The sequence below is a fragment of the Ips typographus genome, linkage group LG2 (assembly GCF_016097725.1).
Source record: "Ips typographus isolate SLU linkage group LG2, UJ_Ityp_2.0, whole genome shotgun sequence".
Lineage (NCBI taxonomy): Eukaryota > Metazoa > Arthropoda > Insecta > Coleoptera > Curculionidae > Ips > Ips typographus.
The window spans coordinates 18,496,778-18,520,470 of record NC_138423.1 but is presented as its reverse complement, the minus strand read 5'-3'; the positions used below and the strand labels follow the sequence as shown (position 1 = coordinate 18,520,470).

General features: G+C 32.7%; 2 protein-coding genes across 4 annotated transcripts in view; one reads left to right on the top strand and one right to left on the bottom strand.

Annotated features, from left to right (window-relative positions):
* The window catches only part of robo1 (roundabout guidance receptor 1), a 142,906-nt gene that overhangs the window by 103,486 nt on the left and 15,727 nt on the right, over window positions 1-23,693 (top strand). For 2 of the 3 annotated variants that reach the window (XM_081974296.1, XM_081974295.1), the window contains exons 3-4: window positions 19,167-19,448; window positions 23,288-23,554. In XM_081974296.1, coding sequence (XP_081830422.1) covers window positions 19,167-19,448; window positions 23,288-23,554 — 549 coding nt within the window. Of the gene's footprint in view, window positions 1-16,415; window positions 16,564-16,618; window positions 17,193-17,265; window positions 17,532-19,166; window positions 19,449-23,287; window positions 23,555-23,693 lie in introns of those variants that run through there. The other variant, XM_081974297.1, reaches the window with a different exon arrangement.
* LOC145725589 (uncharacterized) lies at window positions 15,311-15,882 on the bottom strand. Its single transcript, XM_081974388.1, has 2 exons — window positions 15,562-15,882; window positions 15,311-15,499 (listed from the first exon to the last, which is right to left on the bottom strand). The coding sequence occupies exons 1-2, from the start codon at window positions 15,880-15,882 to the stop codon at window positions 15,311-15,313; spliced, it is 510 nt and encodes a 169-aa protein (XP_081830514.1).

The window sequence follows — 23,693 nt, the reverse complement described above, 5'->3', positions numbered from 1 at the left end:
AAAAACACTGTATGTAACACCCTGTATATACAGTGGTCTATCTATGTAGGGTATGATAAGTTACATATAGTCCAAATTTGAGCTAAATATCTCAAAAACTTCAAAACCTTTATTATCACTTTGTATTTCTTTAACGTACACAAAATCGAACTTTTCGTAACTGGTTACATAAATAGCTATTATAAAAGGATGTGGTAAGAGAAAAACTTGGCATAACAAAACCGTGTAATTATTGACAGAGAAACATTGCTAATTTCATGCGTGAGACAAAGACAGACAACGCAATAAAAAGTCTAGTAGATGGAAACTCTGCGGCAATGTTGTCAGTTCATAATTTATCAACTAGAGTTACATAATTTTATTATTGGACTATTGAATTCTTTCATGGAGAACACACAGTTCATTGATCGCAAATTGATCACTCAAATATTGGATAATTGGAAATTTAAGAATGTTCCATAACACAATTAATTAGGTAGAACACTGTATTCGACGAGGTTAGATATGCTGGTGACAATGTGACAACGTCGCGGCACAATTCATGACAAACTTTTTTTTACTAATTTTCCATCTTTGTCTTAAGCATTAGCAATGTTTCTCTGTTTGTTACATGGGTTTCCTATGACCAGTTTTATTTATACCACATTTGTATACAGGGTGGTCCAGTTTTAAGTGTCAATAATTCACCATTTGGTAGCTAATCAAAAAATAAGTTGACTTGCATTATGTAATTTTTCTGAAAAACGTTTCCTAAGGAAGATACAGTCCTCCAAATTTCAATTTAAAAAATCATTTTATAGTTTAAAACTGAACATCCAAGACTTGTGAAAGTCCAAATTTGTACTGAATAGTCTAAAAACTTTTTTACTACTAGGAATGGTCTTATGATTCGCTTTCTCAGACTGCCATCCTGGTTGAGTGTCTGAAACTGGCATTCAAGAACTAAAAAACGTCCGGAAATCAAGACAAAGATTGTATTGTGCATCTCACTCAACTCATTTTTTACTACTAAAAATAATATAAAAGTTGACTTTTATTGCTATAACTGACTTTACTAGGACTAAAGAGAGTCCAAAAGTATATTTTCAAGACTTTAATTGGTGTACAACTCAATTTTCCGGAATGGACAACAAGTCTAGAAGTAAATTAAATTTTCGGACTATTTTATTTCTAAAAATTAGTTCTCAAGACTATTATTGTAGCATTTGGTACCAAAATTTTTTACTTTTATTACTGAAGAAACTTGACTTTTGGAAATAGTCTTAAACTCGATTTTTCAGTCTTAAAAAGCACTAAAAACAGTCTGAATTTCTTAGAGATGCTACAATTTATTGCACCTATGAGTGTAGAAGTCAATTTAATAGTGAGGAAGCTTGAAATAACATTTTCAAGATTATGGTCAGTGGACAAACTGGCTTTTAGTCAAAAACAAAACACTAAAAACGAATTTTTAGCACTGAGGTGTCTAGAAGTCGATATAATAGTGACAAAGCTTCGAATGCCATTTTAAGACTATGAAGAATCTAAAAATTGTTTTTTAAGTTTGCTATGTCAATAACTTGGTGAAGATAGTCTTGAAACTCGATTTTCCAAGCTAAAAGCAGTTTTGAAGCACTAAAAATAGTCCAGAATTCGAGAAAAATGAAAAGCAAAGTAAAAAGCACGAAAAGTTCGTTTTCAAAACAATTTTCATGAATCTAATGCCAATGTCCTGCATCTAAGACTATTTAAGACTAAAATATTGAAATTTGTCTTCAAATTATGAAAACTTACTTCAAATGCAAATTTTAAGCTTCTGATGTCACTTTTTATTAGTTCAGTCACATTTTGGGGTTCAAGTAAATTTTTAAGGTTTAAATGTATGAATTTGTTGTAACAAATTCTTGAAAAAGTAGTTTTTATGTCTACAAGTCAATTTTCAGTATTAAAGTCTCTCGATTTGCATGAAAACTGGTTACAAACACAATTTTTAAGCTTCTGAAATTTTTATCTTTTCTAAGTCAATTTTCAAAACTAAAGTATTTCAGTTTGTCTGGAAACTATGAAAACTGGCTACAATAATATTTTTTAAACTTCTTAAGTCAATTTTCCGTCTCCAAGACAATTTTTAAGTTGGGTTAGATTAGTTTTGGGTCTTTGACTATAATAACGTGTAATAAAGTGCTTGTTCCAAATTTGATCAATATTGCTCCAACGGTTTGACAGTTATGACAAAAAAAACGATTTTTTAAACAGAAATTTGAAGAGCTGTATTTTCCTTAGGAAGCACTTTTCAGGAAAATGACATAATGAATGTCAACTTATTTTTTAATTGGCTATGGATTGGTGAATTATTGACATTTAAAACTGGACCACCCTGTATAGTATAGGTATAGGTTTAAGTTTGCTTATTAAAACCTGGATAACAAATGTCAAATATTTCAGCCAATTAATGCCTCCATATTTGTAGATACTAAGATACGACATAATTCTTTTAAACGTCAAAATTAACAATATGTTATATTATTAATGTGAAATAGTGGCTTAAATATGAAAATTTGTGAAATCTGCAGTCTGCGGATTTGACAAATTATGCTATTTTATTTCACCAAAGTTAAGTACAATGCGCAAATTTCGTAACAATAATTTAAATAATAAAAAGCAAGACATCCTAAACATGAGTTCCTTTCTTTAAAAAATTTATATATTTTCTGGAGAAAGCTACTCAAATTAAGAAAAAACAACACATAATAACAAACAAGTTTTAGCTATGCAATGCTTAAATAGATACAAAATTTAGAATGCAAAACTTCAATACAAACTCATTAATTATTGTAACTACTATTTTGAACAAAATTACAGAATTTTTGGTGGACAATTATTAACAATATAACGAAAATACAGGATTTCAAAATTACAAAATATCATAAAAAAGTGGAGGCAGTTGAGTCATAAAATAGGGAGTAAAACGAAGAAAGTACGTACAAGCGACACAACAAAAAGCTCGCTGACGCGTTGGTATTTTTGCCTGTAAAATTTTACGATATCACTCGTTTTACTGTCATTTTCCTCAACAAGGATACTTTTTGTGCCCCTGTTACCTTAAAATGTTTGGATAATAAAATGAAATGAAACATGAAATGAAAGAGAATTATTTGCACTTCTGTCTTATTTGGAGTAAGCCGCGCTTTTCATATTAAACGTCTGATGTGCAAGAATGTGCAATTTAATGTTGCTCTTTGACGGTCTGGGATAAAAAAAAGTCGTTTAATGTTAGAGTACTTGTTGATTATGGTTATTTTCAATATAAAGACTGGCTGTGTAATGAAACCGAGCAGCAATGTGGATAAACCTTCTTTAAAGGAGATCCCTGCCGAAAGCCTGTTCTTATACTAAAACAATGAGATGCACTCTCAGTTTGCGAATTTGCGTGCTGCCATGACAACAACAAGCTCGTCTCGTTTTAGATAAGAATCCCTGGATTTTCCAGAATTCATTGGGGTCCCATTACGAAGAAAATTGAGATGCCTCTTAGCGATAGTCCGTTGCTCGTATTTGCATTTTGCCCTGAAAGGGGAAACAAATCGGCACGAATAGCAATTAATAACAACACTAGGAAAGCATTGTTTTGAGGCAGTATGCAAATTTGGATGTTATACTCCTCGCATTGCCTTTATCACGCTTTTCCATAAAGGAATTGTTAACTTTAAACCTTTCTAAAATTCTTTTCTCTACAAAAAGGCCAAACGAATACGAGTAGGGTGGTACAGCTGACTCATGAAATACGATACACCCAATTCGATTCGCTCAAACCCATCTCAATAGAGACGTCATCACACTACCGGTCCATTGTGCATGGAACAGTGCGTCATTATATTCTTTCACATCATTAATTTTCATTTCCAATCAGTTGAATATGTATTATATGGGATAGGGCATCATTTCTTTCCGATTCAATCTAATATTCAGCTTCCCACACATTCCAGTTCAACGTTTTAAAATTCTAGTACAATTTATATCTTAAAAAACATACCGTGACCCCAATAAATCAATATAAAATTGCAATTTAATGCAAGAGAGGAAAGCCTTTCCCTTCTAAAAACTTAATCCAGTGGCATAAGACCTGACACGTGCATTGGGTGAAGAAACATATGCCTTTGTTCACCCAAGCCAAACCAAATTCATTTGAGTATAACGATGTTAATACTTCAATCTCGAATCAATTTTATTCCTGGGGGAATTTAAATCCCCTTAGAGTTCTACTTTTTTTTTGGTATAATAGATCATTAGGAACCGCACAAAGAAGGGCGGTTTAACGAACACCCCAACGCCGACAAGGGAAGTTACTAAGTCTGATACTGACGGCCTGAAAAATATCGAGTTTGTTTGAGATTCTGTAATTTGATTATTCTGAAATGGCTTTGTCTGTAATTTTAAAAGAATATTCATCCCTCAAATTTTGTTTATTTGAAATAAACTGTATTTAATAATTTGTAATATAAAACAAGATCCTGAATATGCGTCCCAAATGTACTGAAATGAAGAAAACTCCAGAAAAGCTTTTGTTGCCAATGAAAACAGCTTCATCAATCAACAAAATTTTTTATTTAGGTTCTAATAACCATTTGTACTTGTTTTTGTTGTATTTTTGATATTTTAAATTTAAAATTTCATAATCATCCTGCATACTGTACCCATATAATGATTTCTACAGCTTCGACTGTTCTTTTAACTTTTTACCACAAAATTAGTTGTTACTTCTTCCAGAAAAACACTTTTTTTTAAAAATGTACTAATCAAACTTTCAAAAATCTGAAAACCCTCTTTGAAAAAATGCACAGTGTCTTCATTTATTTAGAATAAAGAATATGTCATTTGGGTTTAATTCTGCGTCAATTTATTATCAGTTCTTATTGTAAAACTCATTACGATGGGGGTTTATTTCAAGCAAATTTGAATCATAAGGATATTTGTTGTTTTTGCTGTAGTTAAAGCTTTTTTAGATAGGAGAAATATTTAAACCTTCTAAAGCTGATTTTAACAACAATCTGCATATGTGTCAAAAACATGAAATTTCTCTTTGAGAAAGTGCATAGTTTCTTAATTTGTTTAGTAACAAATAAAATATCTGTTTGGTCCCTTTTTGCTTCAAACTATTTTCAGTTCTTACGGAAAACCCATTAAGCCGCTTATTTCTAGTAAATTTGAACAAGAATGATATTTGTGTAATATTAAAACTTTCTGTAGATTTACCAGAAACAAAAATGCACAACAACGTTTTTCGTTTTGAACTTTAAACTTTTTGCTGACAAAAAGCAAGTTTGATCAACCAATTTGGACGAAAATAGAACCTGTACTATTTCATAAATAACGTGGGAGGTAAATTTGACATCAAATTTTGTTTTACACTGATAAAATTGATCAATTTCTTTACATCAAACTGCAGTTTAAAACCTACCTTAGCTCAATACACGAACCGTTAACTATCCATATTAAACCAGAGGTAAGACCATTACAAATCAATGGACTAGACTTAGAAAAATTGTAGTGTAATTTTGGCAACTGTTCATTTGAGACATAATTTACAAAAAACATTATTTACAATTTCGGTATACAAACATTTTTTTGGTTTTAACTAATTGATTATTTAGTACATACATTTAACATTAAAACATAGAAAAATATAGACAGAGACATTAAAATTACTTTCTGTACGACCTATGAAGAAACAGGTTACTAATAGTGTAAATTATTAACACGGTGGTCTAGTATTTTCCCTTTTTAATATAAACAATTAAATGGTTTGTCTGAAACATAATTAATTATTAAGTTCTTGACATCGCACCCGCTTTACCTCCACAAGTTAATATTTGATAAAAATTTCGTGTTTTTGCTGAAAGAACATTAAGGATATTGCCATATAATATTTATGAAAGATGGGTGTTTTACGTGGGTTCTTCCAAAAACGTTTCACAAACAATTATCCCTTATAAACCTTATCTAAAAATATTTTTTTGCAACCAGCATTTTTTGTGCTTATAATGTGTAACATACATAAAGGTTGGAGAGATAAAAGGGATGCCAATTATCCCCACAAAAGCCAAGATTGTTAGATCTAGCATGCAATCTGAAAGGTCCGTACGAACATCCCCCAAATTGTTCGTAAAGCCACCCTCTCTTTTTGTTCCCGACGTAATGATGTATTAGGAGAAAAAAACGCAGGCTTGCGGGTAATCCGAACTCTCTGGGGCATAATATTTAATTTCGAGTGTAACATTAGCATTGTGAGTAAGCCCTAATGGGACTGTACGCTTCACTTAAAATAATGGTCAGATTTACTCTAATGTCTGCATCTGTTAGTTGACGGCCATGGTTAATTTGCTGGTGTTGGGAACGTATGATTGGCAGACATTTTGTTTACTGCATACAGTGCTTAAATGATATCTATTTTTGTAAAGAACTGAAAACTCGACAAAAATGGTTTAGAAGTTCTGGACAATGCTAGAAAAATTTTAGAATTTTAGAGGTAGCTCTAAAATGGTCTGAAAATTTCTTAAATATTTTACGAGGTTTCACAAAGTTTTAGACAGTTCAAGAAGATTCTGAAATATTAAGAAACGTTTCAGAAAGCTCTATCATAGTTATACGAGAGTTATGAAGTCACTGAAATATTACAGAAGGCTTTAGAATATTGCGGAAGGTCTCAGAATGTAATAGAACGGTCAGGATTGTTGTTTAGAAGGTTTCCCAAAGCCTTAAAATGTTTTAGAAAGTTGTAGATAGAAATTCATAGGGATCATAGTTCTTTAACGGTATGAAATCACTGAAACATACCGGAAAGCACTAGATTGTTCTGAACAGTCCCAGAATATAATACAACGTGCTAAAGCATTATAATAATTTTATACTATAAGAGAAATAGTATATTGTACAAGGGTGGATATGATGTCCCCATTGCACGAGGTCAATCTAGCCGTACAGTTAACTTTTTCTAGAAATCATTGAAATTACTTTGCAAATTTCATCATACATGAAGTATCCAGCAAAATGCACAATTTTCAGAAAACTAACATTATGTCGATTTCATTTCTCAGGCTTTAAATCCGTATTTGTAATACATTCGCATTCTGTTTGACCGAAAATCCGGAGCAACTGCCACAGAATAACCAAAGACCAAAAACGTAATCGACCAATTTGTGTCTTTTTGCAATATCTCACAAACCAATCACTAATTTGAAGTCTGAACTCAGCACTAAATTTTCTAAAACTTGTTTAGAGAATCGAATTTGAGCCACAGGCAGCTAAATGCATTAAAAGAAAAATACAATTCACTATAACGTTAGTAGTTTTGAGTTGCTTTTTAGGAAGAAGCCAACACCGATTTTTCAAATGTTTATAATGGAGACGGATTTTTCTTCTCACAAAATTTATTGCCCTACAATACAACTTAGAGAACAGTTTTACAACTTTACCAGGAAGATTTACCACAGCTTTCCATCTAGAAACGCATTCATCAAAAATATTGTCAGTTGGTAACCGTCTTTGCTCCAATTCTCCCATCTCCTGCATTAAAATATATGTATAAAGCTTTTTACTTTGCCGTTGACGCGGTATCTTGGCAATCCATATTTAAACAGTTTTTATGAGTTCCCGGTCTCGTTCATTTCAATTTCAGATTTTTAAAAGCTTTCTTACGACCTAAAAAGCAATTTAAATTTTAACCCCTTTTCTGACAAGGTCATCAATCAGCCTACTTGCAGTTTTATTACTGAATAGGAACAATATAATAAATGTATCATTCTCAAAAAGTTAGCATCAATAAATTTTCATTATTTCCAAGTTGAAATATTCATTGCTTTAAAGTTAAAGATCTGAAATGTTCTTTAAAACATGGTTTAATCTGTTTTCATCCCTTTTTGCGTTCATATTCCAATCTCTTTTGTGTACGCTTTCTTCGCTTGCGTCGTTATAGAATGTACCCTCCACCATTATTGAATTTCCTCTTCCCTGTTTCGTCTCTATTTACGGACTAATCTGTAATTTGCCCTAAACAAACTCACCCTCGGCGAAAACCTATTGAACTGTTTGCCTGCAATGTACAATTACAAGTCAGAGTTTGAACGAAAGGGCAATGCATCTGGCACGATTCTAATCAACAAAGAGAAAAGATACTGCTGCTAATGGTGGTAATCTAATCCACAGTTTTCGGGGTTTATCTTTATTGCCTTTCAATATATTACAGTTCTCGTCTATTAACTGGGTCCGGAAATTTACCCTGTTCCCACAATTTCCGCGTGACCCAAACCATACGAAGGAGTAATAACAATTCAGTTCTCCAGATTACCTGAACTATGATTTTGCGAGTGATAGAAAAACTTGTTCAGACATAAGAATAGTAGAAGTCAATCTTATATTATCAATTTAATTGATGATGTCTCAAGAAGAGAAGCACCATGAAAACAACGTAAATAGATAGACACTTGAAAATTTCAGTGAGAAAAGAAAATCACAGAAAGACCATGACATTCACTTTCACTCACAAACAGAGATTTAACTGTCACGTGACCAATTCAAAATATCGATTTGAAATCCTTGGAATCTTTTTTTGACCACTCTATATAATATATTTAGAAAAAATTACAAATCGTTTTATTTGATATTAAAGTGAATTGAACTAAACTGAAATCTGATGAACATCACAGTTGCAACTTTAACAATCCATAATTCGGTTATTTTGACGGTTACAGGGTGATTCAATATATTAATTTGTAGTCCTAGAAATCTTCTTTTGACCACTCCAATTATCTATATACAAAAATTACAAATGACAGAGTTATTTAATATTAGTGTATAGGCTGGATTAAACTGAAATTTTAATCTGTTATAGGGTGATTAAATCTATCATTTTGTAGCCTTGGAAATTCTTTTTTTGACTACTCTAAATATCTATAGACAAAATTACAAATGACAGATTTATTTAATATAAGTTATTTAATATTAGTGTAGGCTGGGTTAAAGTGACATAGAAATCTGACAGTTTTCAATTTAACAGTTCATAACTCGCTTAATTTGACAATTACAGGGTGATTCAATATCTCCATTTGTACTCTCTAACGTTATCGTTTGATCGCTCTATAATAATGTTTATATCGAGAATGGCAAATAACATCGTTTCTAAATATTACTGTAGGCTAAATTAAATTGAAATTTGAACCTGACAGTTTTCACTAACAGTTCATAACTCGGTTTTAGTTTGACAGTTACCGGGTGATTGAAACTTTTTTTGACCATCCTATATGATATTTTTATTGTTTCAAGGAGTACACAATGGCGGAGAGCTCCTATCTCTGGTTACTGGTTAGCAGATGGAGGGTTTGGGGCAGCTGGAAGAGCCAATTTCTGTTATTTGATTTTACAATAATTTTAAGTAATTTATTGGAAATAGTAAAAATTGCTAGCTAACTTAAAATTGTATTTATCTTATCTGCTTTTAAATTTGCCATAATAGGTGTTCGAAGAACATTAAAAAATAAACCTACAAAAATGGTTAACAGGCCTAATTCAACAACTAGTTTACTAGACCAATCAAATTTATTTAGACTATTAATTCAGAATAGACATTTTTTAACTTAAATGGAAAAAAAATCTTTTAAATCGCTCAACTGCAAAAAACTCCCTCACAAATCATAAAACTGGCAGAATAAATTAAATCAAAAGGAGCCTTAAATCTTCCAATGCCATTTTAGTAATGCCTTTTCATTACTTTTTATTAACGTCTGAACTTCAATAATAACTCCAATTTTTCAGACAAACCAATTAAAAAGCTAATGACCGAACAAGAATCAGTCATTTAAGAGGTTTAAATTAAAGACATTTTATATTAAGGTCATTAGTTTAAAAGATTTTTGTTTGAAAGTTTGGCCCACAACTCGAAACTTCCATTACCCGATAAGATGCTTTAAAAAGCTGCAAGACAAATTCGAGAAATAAAAGTAATCTGTCTTTCCAGGGTTAAAAAGAAAGCCAAGTAATCAATGCGGTAGGGGACGTAAAGATTTTTCCTTTCCTTCCTCTACTTTAGATAATGCTGTAAATTAAGTGGTTCTAAAAAGCGAAACGTTTTAAACTCAGGGGTGGATAATTGCTGCAAATTAAAATTATCTTGAATAGTGCGAGGGCTGCGTTAATTTTAAGTTTTTCGATTTCAACTTTCAAAGAAGTGACTCGAGTTTTTATCTGAATATTTTAAATTTAAATACCAAATAAAATGTAAATTTACAAGCCGGTCGGTTGAAAAACTTGGAAAGTTCCGGAAATTTTCCAACCTAAATTGTATCTATCCCTTCTCACATTTTCGACCGACTCATGCATAAACTGCCAGGGTAAAAGGGGGTTTGTTAAAAACTTTGCTATTCAATTAAAAACTTTTTCTACCGACGTTATTAAGCTTAAAATATGTTGAGAATCCAGATTAGTTTGCGACACCCAGTGGAACATTAAACGTTTAAAGTAGTTAATTTCCTGCCGTTCACGGAAAACTTGTTTGATTTTCCATTAAGCCTCGACTGTTTACATGTTTCGTTTATTTGCCAAGTCTGACCAGCAATAAACGAGTTATTTTTGATAAAGTGTTTTATTTAGACACTTTTTTACTTTATTAATTAAACAAAACATTTTATTCGAAGAACGCCAATATTAATTACCAATCCAATCCAAATGTTTCATTTATAACCACTAATGGAAACTAATCTACAAATAGATTATTTACAGAGGTTCGGCCACAATATTTGCTTTTCACCGCAATGTATGTTTCAATTCTCATTATTTTACCACCCTGAAGATACGTATAACTGAATCAATTTTAAAACATACAAAACCACCAAAGCAATGCGAGTTAATCCGGTAATGGTTATTTGCCAAATTTGCATAATGGAAGTTGAACAATTATGGGTAAATTTCGAATAAACAATCCAAATCAGCTTGCTGAACCAACGGGAGGTTTTTTTTCGAATATTTCTTAAGACCAGCTGTATAACAGAACATTTTAGAAATTAAACTGTTAAAATGTTATGTGGTTGTATTATACCGAGTGTCTCAAGACGAAAAAACAACGTTTTGAATGAAAGGTTTCGATTAGAGAGTTTTGAATATTAAGTAACCGGGGTTTATTTTTGACAGGTGTCAAAAATTTAATAACTGTCGATTTTGGCATCTGTCAAATTTTCTAATATCATCACCCAATAGGTCTAAAAAGTTAAGATAGGAACATGCAAACGGTTTTGCTCTATCTTATTCTGGTTAGGAGATGTGTGATACTCCAAAATCTGAAAATTTCATTTTGGACGTCAATATCTCGAAAACCGTTGCACATATAGGATACACGAAAAATATTTGAAATTGATACTATTCAAAAATATAATTATATACAGGGTGTTCCAATTAAAATAAGAAAAATGGTACCTGCTTTTAGTTGGATTGGGCATGCTGACTTTATTATGTTTTACCAAATTTTCAAAACTTTCCTATCAGTTTTTAGTTTCTTATATTAATCGATTGTCTTTCGCCGTGGAACACTCTATATACAGGGTGTGGGTGCGAAATTATGATTCAATCGGATATTAATTAAATTAAATTAATTAAACAAATCAAACCAAATTTTTACTAGACTTGAAAATAAATGAATCCAAGTAATTTAAATAAGTGAGTCATGTATTAAACTAGTTAAGTTAATCGGTAATCAAAAAGTAAATTCTAATCACTGGTAAACTTCTAAAATTGCTGTGTATTAATAAAATGGCAAACAGATTTAAGCAATTAATTTAGGATCAACTGAAAGGCTAGTTAAGTGTTAGGTTAGGTTTTGTTGACGTATTATACAACATAGACATACAAAAGTCAGACAAAAAATCCAATTTTCAGGTTCGAACGAAACAGGAAACAGTGCATGAAAATTGAATTGAAAGCTTTGGCCAAGTTTGAAAATCTCCAGCGGCCAAACTATTTCACCAATCAACCAATGTTGCATATTGGTGGAAAGTTCAATTTATTGGTTATCCATCGACATATTAAAGCCTATACCATGTCGATCAAATTAAGTAATTGTTCATGTCAAATGAGACAGAATACTTTGGTGAAGTTTGAAACCCTCTAGCAGCCAAACTAGTTAACCAATCAACTAATGTTGCATATCGGCGGAAAGCCCAGTTCATCGGCTATCCATCGATATATAGTCTATACCTTGTCAAGTAAGGCAATTTGTCAGGTACAAACAAAAATATGTGCATAAAATTGGGAGGGTATACAAAGACAGTATGTAGGACAAAGGACCTTCGGTAAGGGGTTTATTAGAAAGAAAACCCATAAATTTCGTTCAAAAAATAAGACTGATAAGTAATTTAATTACTTCTTTCTATTCTTCAGTTACTTACTTTTATCTATTCTTTACTTACGTCAAATTATTTAAGAACACCAGAAATTCCGGTTAAAAATACTTAAATCGAAGAATCTTTCAGATCCAACCAGCAAGTTCAACATTGTCAATAAAAAAATAGATGAAAATTACTAATGAAACTGAATGAAGAGAAACTTAACCACAAAATTACCAAATAACAATATGAAACCAAATAACCGTTAATTAAAACTAATACAAGAAACTAAAATAGTTAATCAGTTTATTTAGTGAAATATTGAACCGTAACATTATTAATATTCGTAACAGAATCTTTCGTTTAACTAGCCTCTCCCCCGTTGATCTGATTTTAATACTTTGAGACCCCAAATTTTAGATATACAAGTATATACACTCAAATATCCATTTAAATGTCGGGGATTAAACTATTTGCTCCCTTAAACCACGCATGTATCTACCCCTCGCGTTCACCCCAACAATAATAGCGCCGTTTATATGATCGAGACCCGGCAAAATGGAATTGCCTTGAACCTACCACCACCAAACATATAAATTTTATTGACTTTTATATGTTAACTTTGCCCGTTATATCCATGTATTGCTTAATGTAGCTGAATAGATAAATTGTCTGTCATAAATTGAAAGATATTGTCCTTAAAGCTCTCGCGGAAATGTGGTATTTACACGGATCACGCATTGTATCTTGGTAAAACTTTAACAATCAGTCATCATTTAGGATCTCCATTGAAGAGGGATTCAAATATTAATAAGGTATGACTAACGGTTATGTTTTGGGTGATATACAACACTGTTATCTTGGGTCGTAACTGATATACTTTCCAAAAGGGAGGACCAAACGCCGCTAAAAAAGAATTATAACATTTTTGCCGCTATAAATTTGCGGCTTACGCACTTAAAGCTTGTAATAATTCAGATTAAAGCCAAACTTCAAAAATTGCCCTAAATCCCAGACTTACTGCTTTAAAGCGTTAAACCCAGCAAACATTTTGACAACTAATTAAAAACAAATTAAACCTTAATAAACAATATTAAAGCCTTGCAGACCATCGTAACAAATTAGCCAAAGTGTTTCTGAAGTGACACAGGATCATTAGGTCGGGTTCACGCCAATTTATTTTGCGGAATGAAATTTTGGCTGGCACTCGATGCCACATTAGCTTACTGGATTTATATCCCGATATATCGATTTTAAATGGAGTGCCCGGAATATAGTATAAGTTAAGCTGCAGCGAAAATTGATTTGTCTGTGGCGTTAATGGGATTGTTCGTCCATTCAGATGGGGGTGACTTTCTATTATTTAGTTGCTGATGGATTCCACATTGCAGCCTTAATACGGTTAACTTTCCCCCCGGTGTTTTTGCCAGGGGATGATAATGAAGATGACAAAATAATGTATGTTGCCGTCACGGTTTTGCTAGCCATTGTTGGTTCAGTTGTTGTATTAAGGGTCAGAGACTATTATGACAGAATAATAAATTGGGGAGGAAAGATATTATAAATAAAAACACATCAGACTTAAAATAATGCTTTTTTTTTATGTACTTTGCTAGCTATTGGGTAATATACTCATTAAATATTTCTTGGTAAAATCTCTTTGTGGGAACTTCAGGAAACCTAAAATCCTCGACCTATAACTTTTAAAACTTTTCACAAAGAAAACGGAAATATTTTAAATTTTCGTACATTATTCTAACATATTTTTTTTCAGTAGTGACTGTATAAGTTTGACACCCTTGACGGAATCGAACACGTTTGGTACATATATTGATCTACTCCAGTGTCTGGTGTCACCACACTCTTAGCAAACCTCAAAAGGTCTGTTCGTAGAAGCAATTTCAAATTGGTTTCCAATTGAAAATAGGAAATTGTTGGCTTTTATTGGTTGAATGCTCACGTGACATTGACATTTTAAGGGTAATGGCCAAGAGCTGGACATATTCCTCTGATTATTAGTTGGAGATTCGTTCTGCGAACAGACCTAATAAAATTGTTAATAAATATCACTTTTTAGAATTGCATTACATTTTACACCTGTGGCTGTTGTTTTTTATGTGAAATCACAGTTCGATTATGAATTTTCTTTTGCTGTAATGGATTTTTGATAGCTTACAAAACCTCTCCTCTCTAGTATTATTTCCAAAAGTAACTTGAAACAATGTTTAGTGCAATAGTAAGTTTTTGAAATGTAAATTAACTGTCTCAATGTCCACCTAAATAAATCACTATTGATTTGGATCATAAATCACTCTGAAGTCAATCAAACTGGCATATATTTTTTCAACAGTAAATAGCCTGTTGTTGTTTTTTCCAGGGTTATGGCAAAATAGTATATTATGTTATTAGGTTACTACACATTTTCTTTGTCGGTATTCGAACTATGAACCGTCAGTTTAAATGAGCAATTTTCAAATTTATAATTCTGCCATAAATAAAATTCCTGCCCCTTTACTTCATGGTCTACATTTAAAGTAGGTTGTTGTTGTGGGTTTGTTGAAATTACTGGTTCTCTGATATCATCTGTGGTATTGTTCTCCATTGGTATTAAATTACAATCATTTACATCCAGAATTTTCATTGCTGTGTCATTTTTATTTCTTAAAGAATCGTCAATGTAGCCTTCTGCTACAGTTGTAGACCTCCAACCACCATGTCTTTTCAATGAGCAAATGTCTCCACCATTATCTACAAGAAGAGTTGCAGAGATTCGGCGAAGGCAGTGACCAGTATATTCTTTGACATCAGCCAATTTCAAAAACAACGCTATTTCCTTGGGAATACTTGAGATTTTATGAACACCCATTACAACTCTGTGGCAAACTCCATTTTGATATTTAATGAAAAAACGATCTGTATCAATAACATCTGGACGAAGAGACAAGTATTTTTTACAAATATTTATGTTATGTATTTATGTATTTTTGTGTATTTATGTAAAATTCTGCAACAATTGTAAATGTTCTGGGCTTGTAATTTTTCGTGTTTGGAATTTTAACCAGAATTAATTTTTCCATGTATTCAATATCTTGAATTCTCAAGTTTACCAGTTCATTACATCGACATGCCCCTGACATGCCGTATATTAAAACAACCTAAAAATGTTGAATATAGGTATTAAAAAAAATCATAAATTCATTTTTGTTTCGGATCTTACCTTCATGGCTAAATACTTTTTGTCAGGTGCTTCTGTTAAAAAAGTGTCTACTTGGTTCTTGGTGAAAGTTTTAGACTTTTTAGCTGCATAGTTTTCACTTTTTCGCTTTAAAAATGCTTGCACCTTTTTATACGATAGAATATTTATACTGTCTTTAATATTTAGCTCAGCTTTAAGCATGGAATATTGCGCCCACATTGTCGAACTCTTCAATGATGTACTTAAATGGGCAAAATAGGCCAATAAAACATTTTCGGTAAAATTGACTGCTTGGTGTTCTCTGGCCCAAGTGGTGAATTTATTGTACGCTCGTTCATACATTTCGCGGGCCTGTCAGGAATCAAATTATTTAGCGTATTTGACGCTATTGCTGCTAAAGCAGGTGGTGTACAACTTATTTTATCACTATCACTCATTTCGGCGATTTAGGTCGCTTTACGGCTTCACTGAAACTTTATTTGACAATACAACAACGCAATTAGTAGTATTAGTACAAGGTGTTTGAATTTTGAATTAGTGTGCCATGGACATCACGATTTTTGACAGATGACACAGTGAAAGCGTAATAAGGTAAACATAGGATGTGTATCGTTTCCTAGCCAGGTTAACCGATTAATTCGGACTGGTAAATATACATATATAACGGTTACTGAAAAAATATCATTCGCATAGAACAACGGAGATTTGAAGCTAGAAAACCAGAGCAAATGGCCGATAACATTTTTGAAAGCCTATTTTCAAGAACCGCGTAATCGACAGATGACACTAGACAGCCATGATACGCCCTCTGTTAGATAACTTTGGAAATAGCTTCGTGTTGTTATCGTATTAGCCGTGTTGTGTCAATCAGTTTTTGTCTTTTTGTGTCAGTCCGTTTGTTTATGTTGATTTTGAATTTGATCACAAATTAAGCCCTGACACCTTCAGGAAAACTGTATTTCAGAATAAGAACATGAAAGGATTGTATTGCAGAGCCAAGCCTAACAAGCCAATCAAAGCAAAGTACCTAAGTGTTGCAATAATTTCATCTGCTTTTTTCTAAATGCAACGCTTTTAGTCTGGATCAAGTTCTGGACATTATTTTTTTACCTCCTAGGATATGAAATAGCCTTTCTACGCCGGCAGTACAGGTACACAATAGGCTTATTATAGACCGCTTGAAAAAAAATTAATTTATTAAAGGTTTTTAAGTAAAGCCAAAAGGGATACTGTCTAATTTTGATTGAATTGTGATATTTTTATAGTCTGAGCCAAAACTGTCCAAATATATTTAAAACATTTACATCAAAGAATGTAACATTACTTGTCAACTAAGCACTCTGAAAAAGTGTCATCTATCAAAGGAATATTAAAAATGCGGCACAAATTGTTACTTGCACCAAAGCGAGGCACCAGAAAATGAATCCTCAAAGGGGTAAAAAATGATGGCCTGCAAGCTGCTGTCGGGTCCTGAATAAAATATTAATTTGGACCGGGACCAGAGTGACAGAGACATGGGGTTTTCATTAGGGTAATCACAGAAATTCCTTCTTTTTTGCCCTCTTTCTCATTCTGGGTGGATTACTATGGATATAAATTGGGACCTACAAAAAAAGTAAATGATATCATTTACTATATTCCGCTGCTAATGGGTAAAGTTACATTTATACTGTATAATGCATAGTGCCAAACTAATTTAAAAAAATAACACAAGATTTTTTTTAGGCTCAGTCATTTTGATATGCTGATCACACTGTGTCATTCATTTAAAATTAAAAGAAGTAACCACAAACCAACTCTAGAAGAAGATCTACATAAAGGAAGACTGGTCCCTAATTAAGCCATTGTGCATTATAAAAGACGGCTCAGTTCCAGAAAAAATTTTAATGAAAAAGGCGCCTTTGTCAAGAAAAATCTCAGTTTTCACTGCCACCAGGGATGTTTGTGCCAGTCTGCCAGTACATTACTAAACATTGTTGTTTCTGTTCTTGGTAATAATACTTAAATGTAAAGATTTCAATCTTACTTACTTACTGTAGACAACTTTATATGTATGTCATGTTATGACTGTAATAATTATGATACTAATATCTAGTTTATCATAATGAACTTTGGTTATCAAGCCCTATAAAAGCCTCTCTCAGCCTCTCTGATGAGCCGTAATACGGCGAAACCGGTCAGAGGATTGGGATTGATAAACAAAAAACAAAACCTCACCATTTTCAACCAATCAAATCGGTGTTTACCGAATGATGCGGCATTAATGGTGCTGTTCCTAGATTTTGGAACGCCATCTGTACTTTCTAACTCATAGAGTTGAGTACAGATGTCACCAGATGTTGCACACAACTATCATTTCTGGCATCCAGTTGATTATACTGGAACGAAGGTTTTGTTCTTTGGTTATCAAGCCCTATAGCCTCTCTGATGAGCCGTAATACGGCGAAACCGGTCAGAGGATTGGGATTGATAAACAAAAAACAAAACCTCACCATTTATCATAATGAGTTTGAATTTTTTTAAAAGATATCAAGCTCTGACTGCATAAGTGTTTATTACACAAAAATAGGGTTTGGTTGTGGTTTTCTGGAGGAAACTGTTACCTAGAACTATAATTATTTAGATTCAAAATGCTTTGGACTTCCTATTAGTATTGCCACGTTTCATTGTTTTGCCCTTTTGAAAATCCAGTTTTACATTTGGTACCATTCTGATTTCTAGAAGTAAAAAGTGCAGATACTTGAAATAAAACTCTGCATCTCGATTCGGCAAAACTTTTTAGAAAAATTAGCTCTGTTAATTGAGTTTTAACGAAACTTTTCGAACGAAATTTCGAATTCACACAGAGTAGACGAAATTGAAACAGAATTTAACGTAGAGCGTCGACCAATTTATAAAAGCAGCGTTCGTTTTTCAGCTTGGGGAGCTGGTGAGAGAAATTGCCGGGACAGTGATTTTGGCTTTTGTGTCGCATAGTAAAACAGCATACAAAGGGTAAAAACGACATTTTGCACACTGCCGAATTGTTTATGAACTTTGGTTCGGTTCGTAGTGTCTATGCAAAACATTTGGTTGGAAGTAATACAAAACTCGTTTTCCAGTCCAAGTTTTCAATATACGCTCGAAGTTGGATGGTTTGTTGAATGTCATCTCTTTGTGGGGCTATGTTAGGATGTACACAGCAACACTACCATCAAATTGCATGATACACAGAGTGTACAGGTTCTTTTAATTCCTAGTTTCAATGCGCTATATTTAGGCCAAAGTATTTTTTGATTTCAGTTCAGTTAATACAAGTTTCGACATGAACTGACACTTTAAAGACAAACATCACGTGGCAATTAATATTAATTTGACTGTGTGTTAATGAACCTACACTGCTGCTACTTAAACCAATTATGTTTACTATCAGTCTTATTTCTAGCTTGGTCAAATGGCCTGAAGCAAAATAACAATAATTATTGTTATTGCGAAGTGGTGCATTTGAAGGTTTATGGCTAATGAGCCACACTGCTTTTATTCCTTTATTGACACAAATCCTAATTTGATTACTCCATTCTGTAATAGTTATTTAAGTGAATTTACACTGAGATATTAAGCTAGTAATTCTAATTTTTTTGTTTCAGTTCTAAGAGATGAATTCCGGGTAATACCAGTAGACACAACAGTCGCTGCCGGTGAGACTGCTTTACTGCAATGTGGTGCTCCTAGAGGATACCCAGAACCCAGTGTACTGTGGAAAAAAGATGGAAAACCCTTGGAGTTGGATGGCCGAAGGATTAAATTGGTGGATGGTGGCAACTTGATGATAACAGATGTCAGGCAATATGACGCCGGACGATACCAGTGCATCGCTCACAATCTTGTTGGATCTAGAGAATCTTCTCTAGCCAGTCTACAAGTATATGGCAAGTTAATTCTACAACTTTCTTTTCATTTAATTGACCAACATTCCGTAAATCATAAAATCATTTGGTCCTAGTTCTATTTCTAGAAAACTTCTTTCATAAATATCTCACCGTAATGTAACGCACATGAGTTGTTTGGAACAAACACATGGTTGTCATCAAAACGACTATAAGAGCCACGAGATACTAATAGGTAGTTAGTTATATTAAGAGTGTGGATGTAAATGTACTGAGTGCACTCGTAAAAGAAATCCGAAACCGTCAACAGATTGCAATTTCCTCGAACTGTGACGAGATTAAAATACTTACTCGTATCAGTTTTCTTAGTGATAGTAAGGTTGCACGTCTATGTAAATAACCAGTTTTTTTTACACCCAGTGCAGTTATTGTACTAACCAAAATCCTCCAATAATAAGTGTCAAAACAGAAAATATTTCAATAAATCCAACAGACACCAGCCGAAGTGTTGCCGCTCGGTTATATCACAAGATATATGTGAGTTGTGCAAAACCCATTTTTCAAAAGTTTACTACTGCATCAGTAATAAGAATAACTTTATTGGCCGGATGACTTGAAGTGAAAGGAAAGAAATGCGAAAACTTGGATGTTGATATTTTCTTCGCATATAAGGAAGTTGCTGCAAGCAAGTTTTATTATAGCATATATCTCAAGTTTCGCGGTGAGTTGCATTGAAAATTGCTAAGCGAGTTAGCAAAAGTTTTTTCTAAGAAGAATACATTTATTTTATAAAATGACAAATCTTACCCTATTTTACAACATATGCCAATCTAGAAGTAAGTCCAGATAGTTGTAACTGGAAATTACGTACCAACCTAACTTTTTATGGTCAACATTTATGTTATCAAGCTGTTGCTTTTACCATAAAATAATGACTGACTTATTAGGTCAAACAAATAACCTAAATAGTTTTACAGCTGAATAATTAACACATTGAACAGAACGGTACCAAAATTCCATAAAAGGAATGATGTATTATCATGACCTAACTTTATAATATTCCGCTTTGTAAATATCCACAATGATTTTAGCGCTTTGAATACCAATTGATCAGCACGTTCTCTTTTACATCGAAAATAAATTGCTAACGCAGAAATGGTCGATAAATAGTTCCGGTTTTAAATAAAAATATGTCATCGGTCAATATGTATCTGAAAATTTGCTAATTTTCATACAAAAGAGGATATAAATACAGAATTTTGTTGATTGGCGTCAAATTACAAGTTTTGGGTTTAAAACACTAGTTTGGACAGTTTTAATATGATGCGATTATTAAGGCACTTCAACAAATCAGGTAGTTTGAGGTTAGTTTGTTTACGTAGGACATCCTATCATACATTTGCATTATATTTGTTCTGAAATAAAGCCATAATTTTAGTATTTTTAATTCTTAGGGTAAAGTAAAACGTTTTTCTTGTATTATTTTTGTTTTTGTAGTTTGTAGTATGTGAATAGCGTTGTGAGTGTTCTTAGAATTTTTAATTTCGGCCAACAACTTGAATGCTTATAAGTATTTTGAGACAGGATTTGTCACGACTTATGAAGTCCTAAAGTATGCATTAATAAAGGAAAAGTGACCATATTGTTATTTTTACAGCCCAATATATTTAAGAACTATTTATAGGTAAAACATTCACAGAGGCAAAAGTTACCACTACTAGAAGCAATGGTTTCTAAAAGATTTTTCAATAAAAACAAATGGTACTAATTATCACACAATCACAGTAATCTCATAGTATCCTAAACTTAGTAAGTATATCTTACCTTTGGTACCACGATTTTCAATATCCTTCAAATCGACTAATCTGAATACTACTGCGACTGTCAGTTTTAATGAAGTTGTTTTATATCCTACTTTTACCTCTAGTTTATCTGCAAGTTTAGTAGATTTTCCTAGCAGGAGTAATGGAATAATGCAATATTCTTACAGCAAGATTAGCAGGTTTAAGCTTTGGTTCAAGCTTTACAAAAATCGTTTGAAGCCCAGTTGTTCAATCTTTGAACTTGGTTCTAGTCAGGAACGTCATTTTGACAGCAACTGCATTTCATAAACAACAAGTTCAACTGAACTGTGATGGTACAACAGGGCTTTAGTGGTACTAATTAATACTTAATTACCTGTTATGCAATGTTTTGAACATGCTTAAGTGAATTGTAATTTAGCTTCCGTTAAATCTCTCTTTTTAAATCAAGAATGCACCTTTTCCCTCTCCTCGAGAAAATTTTTTTAAACGAATCTTGTGCTTGAAGTTTAGAGCATTTTAAAGAAATCTAACATTATCTCGCATTCCGCGACTACCACATTCAAGTACTACAGAGAACGAAGGCATTGTCAATAAAAGTCTCACTTAAATCGAAAGTAATACCTAATTTTTAAATCAAACTAATTTCAACTGACACATATGAAGTCTAACCAAAGTTGTCCTACCTCGGCTGATTACGACTAAATTCCCTCATTGGTTAGGTTAGGTTAGGTAAGTGTAAAAGACTACATTTTTGTTGTAACTTCAGTTAAATTTTTAATTTAAGAAGATTTGTCTTCTCTAGACCTCAACATTATGAACTGAATTATATTGTGTTTTCTAAAATAAATGTGTCTGAAACTAGTTTAAAACTAGCTTCCTTGTCGGCTGTGAAAAATATTTCACAAATAAGACGTTTTCAGCACAACAAGAAAATAATGTAAATCATATGAAGAAGCATCTTATCTCGCCAGGAAAAATTTGACAGACGGCTGTTTACTTCAGTCTCCGTAAGGAAATAACATATTTCAGAAAGACGAAAACTTTCGGATGTTCTTTGCTTCCTGATCGACTCGCCGACTGTATAAAATGAATCCTATTACGAATGCAGCAGTAAACTCTTGAAAAATTGTTTCGAGGGGTCCGTATTTCCTCTCCAGTATATTTCTCTGGAGATAAGCGAGCCTTGTTTTCTGTCATTTTGAGTTATTGAAAGGACTTTTGTTTGCCATATTCATCAAACGAAAGCTTTTCCGATACCATGAAATATTCATACATTTAAGTACGTAACGACGGTTTGCGGCTATTCACCTATTTGTATCCCATTCGTTACCCCTCAAGAATCAGAACCGCATTAAAAGAATAATTAAATACTTTTCAAATAGTATTTTTAGTAAGTAATTTTACTTTTATAACATATGTAGGGACAAAAGTTTAGTTTTTTCGGACAAGTTTTTGTTAAATCCGGTATTTGCAAATACGTAATAGGTATAGTTTATGTCCATTACTTATTAACTAATGTATGAAGAAAGATTGTTAGTAGGAATAACTAATATAAAAGCATGAAAGTTTGGCTCTTGGAGGTATAATTTTCATTACTGCCTTGTGCATTACACAATGCACAAGGCAGTAATATGTAAATACCATAAAAGACATAACATGTTATTTTCTATAAGTTTGTTGAGAATAAGTAACAATTTCTTTTATCATTTGTTGGAGTTACCGCATTTTGAGCTATATTGCCAGCATAAAATCTCTTCCTGTCTAACCAAAAAGTTTATCAATTCTCTAGAAATAAGTCATAACGTAAGTGTTTTAGTATTTTACTATCTTGGCTGAGTACATAAAATAGAGCAGTATTATTTTACTAAAATATTCACTTTTTGATTAAACTGCTACACCCTCAGTCATTTCAGCTAAAACACAAACGCTGTATGTGTACTTATAAAACCGTAAATCTCCGCCATTTGATGATTCGTTTCATCAATCCACTGCCAGGCTAAATAACTTTCTCGGTCAGCTTTTTACTTTAACAAAAATTGTTTTGTTTTTAAATAATAGAAATTACATTTATTTCAGTTAAACCTTTCTTGAAAAAAGAACCACAAGACGTGGAAGCACTTGCCGGACAAAGGGTTACGTTCAAATGTGTCGTAGAGGGAGATCCAGCCCCTAAAGTGATGTGGAGACGTGATGATGGAAAACTGCCAATCGGTCGAGTATCGATTCAAAATGATAATTCATTACAGATTGAAAGTGTCCAGCCAAGTGACGAAGGGTTGTACATTTGCGTTGCTGAAAATGTTGTCGGGAGTATTTCAGCAAAAGCATCCTTAGTAGTAAACTGTAAGTAACAAGATTTTCAAGTTGTTGATAAGAGCACATTCAAAATGAAACATGCTTTTCACTAAACGCATCACGTAATACAAAAACCCTTTCAGACTGTATTAAATTTTAGTAACATTCTGCAACACGTTGCACTGAA